The sequence below is a fragment of the Beta vulgaris genome, chromosome 8 (genome assembly GCF_026745355.1).
Source record: "Beta vulgaris subsp. vulgaris cultivar EL10 chromosome 8, EL10.2, whole genome shotgun sequence".
NCBI classification, from domain to species: domain Eukaryota; kingdom Viridiplantae; phylum Streptophyta; class Magnoliopsida; order Caryophyllales; family Amaranthaceae; genus Beta; species Beta vulgaris.
Window position 1 is genome coordinate 25,076,028 of NC_079209.1, and position 4,530 is coordinate 25,080,557.

Genomic DNA, 4,530 nt, shown 5'->3' on the forward strand with positions numbered 1-4,530 from the left:
AATGAATTAATTAAGGTGTATGTGTTATGTGCAGGGCAACCAACATTAATAAAAGATTGGTTGTGAAAGCAACAAGCAGAGTTCTAATCTATTAGAAACTAGCTAATTGTCATATAAATCAATCCACTAAGTAGCCTTACCAAAAGCGCAAAACACACACAAACATGTTGATTGTGATGATCATAGCTTTTGAGGGTGGTCCAATCCATGATAGATAATTTGACAAAGAGAAGTTTAAGGACCAAAAAGAAGAGTTATTTCAATTGATTACCAAAAATGATCTAATTTTTTACACTTCTGATCACAGATATACCATTCTTATTCAAAATGAATGGAGACCAAAACTTGTAGCAGCACTGTACATTGCTAAAAGTATTGAGAGCAGAACGAACTTACCCCCATTTTAACCCCAAAGTATAGTATGTAGTTTTGATTTTACAGGTAACAGAACTGACTGATTTGTATACAGCAACCGACCAAGGAAGCAATATGTACATGAACTCTCTTGGGAAACTTGTCGTAAATCTTCAATTAGTACGGGTGTAGCTAATGTGCTTGCTCGGCCTCACCCTATCCAAAATAGCATTAGCCTTCCTTTTTGCCCTTGAAGTTCCAGTCTCTGCCATCTTCAGAATTGTTCCATTTACTTTTATATTCCCGAATATCCTTCCGTGCATAACGACTATAGTTGCAGAAGTCATGCAAAACCACAGTGCAGTTTTCCTTGTCAGTCTCAGAATCACTTTCCCTTATTATACTTAGCAAGCAGTCCAATGAATTGAGCTTCTCAAGCTCATCGATAGCTGTACGACTGGCTGACAGAAGAGCAAGGATTGCCAGCATCTCAGAGACATACACACGCTCTTTGATCTTTCCTATTATCACTTTTAGAGCTCCATCTTTAACAGCAGGGCCCCTGTTCTCCCTCTGTCTACACAGGTTATAGATTGCAGAAGCCGCATCTTTCATGGCTGATCGATCTCCTTGTTCCAGTAGGTCAAGCAAAGGCTTCAAAGCACCTAGTTGTCCAATAGCAACTTTGTTATCATCAAGTGCTGACAAAGAAAATAGAGCAGCAGCAGCATTGGTTCTTGTTTCCATGGTCCCAAGTTTCAAGGATTCAATGAGTAAAGGAATAACACTTGCACATTTAACAATAGCCTGCTTGTTGTCATCAGGTATAGAAATATTCAATACAGCTGTTATAAGATCCTCATGAAGATCCGGGTGTTCCTCACAGGTTTTTGGAGATGTGAGAGGGCTCAACAACTGTAGCATGGCACCGATGGACTCCCCAAAGAAGGAGCAAGAAGATGGCAATTGCTTGGTCAACTTTCGGATCTCTTTTGCAGCTTCCTTTTGATCAGAAAGACTTGAAGACAGCTTCTGCAACAGAGAACTTATATGCTTTCGATCAGCATCAGTTAATGATCCAACCTTGATATCCTGAACTGGTGAAGGGACTTCATATCCACGACTCATGCACCATTGTTTTATCAGCTCACGGATTAAATGGTTTGGGAAGAGCTCAAAATTAGAAAGCACCTGTTGGGTCTGAGGACAAATTCGATTCCCATCTTTAAGCCATTTCTCAATATATGGCCGATCATAAGTCTGCAAATGTAGAAGGATTTCTCACAGTTCAGAGCCAGATTCAGCTCAAATTATATTTCAGAACATAGCCAATTCAGACAGTCCAGTATAGCACAAACAGAAACTAAACCACAACATGTACATGAAAATATTCATTTCTTAATATAGCAATGAATTGGTGTTTCCTATAATCAGCATAATTCTCATCAATGCCCTATTCGCAAAGCTCTCAATTCTCATAATCTTTACAACGACAACAAATTAAAGCTACAACTCCAATTGCCAAGGCGCTAAATACCCCTCCCCCCCCCCCCCCCCCAAATACAAAACAAGAACTCGTACATAAGATTGAAGAATCACATAACCTACAAATCAGTTCACCATATAAACCAAAATGACAGACAAGTTAATCAAGAACATTATTACTCATAATTCCAAATTATTATAGAAATCTAATAATCTTGAACAAGGGATAACCACATTAATTATTTAAAAAATTTCCCTCCAATTTCTTATCAGTTAAGTACATGGAAAAGGATTTAACCCCAAGAATGTGGATAAGGCAGGGTTTCTCAACCACTGTCAGTTTATTCTTTCTTTCCCTAACCAAATACAGTATTTTGGTTTCTAGTACACTTGGCCTTAAGAAAACAAACACTGCAACTGCTAAAAGTTTCTGGCATTCTCTAAGTAAACATATCCAAATTCAAAACATATCATCAACACTGAAAATTCACAACAACAACAACAAGATGGTCTTACATAAAAACTTTATATTAACAAAAATATGTACATAATATATGAATCAAATGCAAGTTATGATACCCAGAAAATCAGGGGAAAACCCACAGACTAGTGTAAAATTTCAATTCAAAAGCCACAAAAAGTTCATGAATTACTCAAGAAAATTCCAAACCGACACTCCACCAAAAAAGAAAAGGCACCACATATTCGCACTAACAGAATTTTCACCACAAATTTCATAAAAAAAGTAAAATTCATACAACAATTCTAAAACAACAAAAGAGTAAAAATGGAGAAAAACCCAGAAAAATTGAACAAAAACCCAGATAAAAGATTGAATCATACCACACCAGTAGACAGAACAACAGGGTCTTTGATAAGTTCCATAGAAATTGGGCAACAAAATTCATCAGGAAAAACGAAATCATCAACATGTTTTTGCTTCTTCAATAACACTCCCAATGCACTTAATGCTTGAAATGCTTTAAGAATTTTACCCAGAATTGCTTCATTATTATCACCCCCGCTATTAACTTCATCAGCAGCAGCAATGATCTCCAAAATTAGATTGTACAATTCATTCATAAGCTCTCTTAAATTGTTGTTACTACCCTTGTCAGAAACTTCACCTTCTTTAGCAGAAACATCCATTGATCCACTCATTGTCATTTCTTTCTTCAATTCTCAGATTTCTTTGAAGAAGAAAGAAAGAATCATCAACTTGTTTGTTTCTCTCTCTAACACGCTAATTCTTGCTCGCTCTTTTCTCTCTCTAGTAAATCTTAAAATTCTGAAATTGGGGTTTGTTTGCGTTGTATTTATATGAACAGTAGTAAGTAGTTCCTGGTATTTTGGGTTTTGCGTTAATTAATCTCTATTATATAAGCCAAGAGAGGCATCAATTCCTTGGCAATGACCGAGGAAATCACACAAATCTGTTCGAAACTGCGACTAGATGATGAAGAAGAGACGATTTTGGATTTTGAAGTTCTCAACCCTAATACTAATGACGATAAACTTGCCCTACTTCTTTTAGGGCGCATATTGACTGAAAGATCATACAACATCGAAGCTTTCAAACGTACTATCACAACTGTATGGGCTCCCTCTCATGATCTGGTGATTAGGGTGTTAAGCCCTAATTTATATGCCTTCCAATTTTTTCATTGGAAGGATCTCAAGAAGGTCATGGATGGTCGACCATGGTGCTTCGACAATATGTTAATTCTTTTGAAGGAAGCTGATGGAGAGGAGCAACCTGATCGAGTAATTATCAACCGTTCTCCGTTTTGGGTACGTATAAAAAACCTTCCCTTTAGTTATCGATCCGATGATATTTTACGTACTTTGATTGGAAATATGGGCGACATTATTGAAATAGAGGCTGATATGTTGGGGATTGGGCGTTATCGAAGGGTGTGTGTAATGCTTGATGTTACCAAACCTCTTAGGAGATTTAGATGGATAAAGGATAAACAAGGCAGGATGATTCAAATTGATTTTGCGTATGAACGACTACCTTTCTTCTGTTTTGCTTGTGGTATCATGGGGCACTCTGAAAGAGATTGCCAGTTGGTTACGGAGGAGGATAAACAGGAGGGATTGGGCTGGAATTTAGGGTTAAAAGCAACCCCTAGAAAGGGAAGATCTAAGGAGATAGAGGAGGAGAAGAAAATTTGTAGCAGCAAGAAGTTGTTATTTGTTGCCCATGAAAGTGCTGTAGCTGCAAACCCGAAGGAGGTGATTTCGAGAATTGATACTGAGTTAGTGGCGAAAGTGCATGAGAATGATTCAAGTGGATGTGTTACTGAAAAAGGGGACAAGGCTCTTTATTGTTTGGAATTCCAAGAACCGAATAATACTATGGCCCCTGAAGGAGTACAACCTTCAATTAATGCGCCTGCATTGATTCCCCCACCTTCTGACTTGCAGGAGACCCCATCTCCCGAATTTGTTCATGAGCAAGCTTTTATTTTCTCAGCGTCGAAAGCAGCTAAACCCAAACTTTGTGGCAGCCAGAGACGTGCATGGAAACGTCAGGCACGGTCCATCATGGATGAAAAAGGTGAAGTGACTCAGATGGAAACGGATCTTTTGATGGTTAATAAACGATCTAGTGAAACTATTCTGGAGGAGAGTTCTAGGGATGGTGTGACGAAGCGATCAAAGTTGAGCCCCGTTCATGTTACTTCT

The 4,530-nt window shown here is 38.2% G+C and overlaps 1 protein-coding gene across 1 annotated transcript; it reads right to left on the bottom strand.

The window, feature by feature from the left end:
• Positions 1–233: 233 nt before the first annotated feature.
• LOC104884725 (U-box domain-containing protein 9) lies at positions 234–4,057 on the bottom strand. Its single transcript, XM_010669411.4, is given in 3 exon segments — positions 234–651; positions 653–1,614; positions 2,683–4,057. Coding segments are annotated over 3 exon segments (1,410 nt in total). The 5' UTR covers positions 3,007–4,057; the 3' UTR covers positions 234–527.
• Positions 4,058–4,530: the final 473 nt, after the last annotated feature.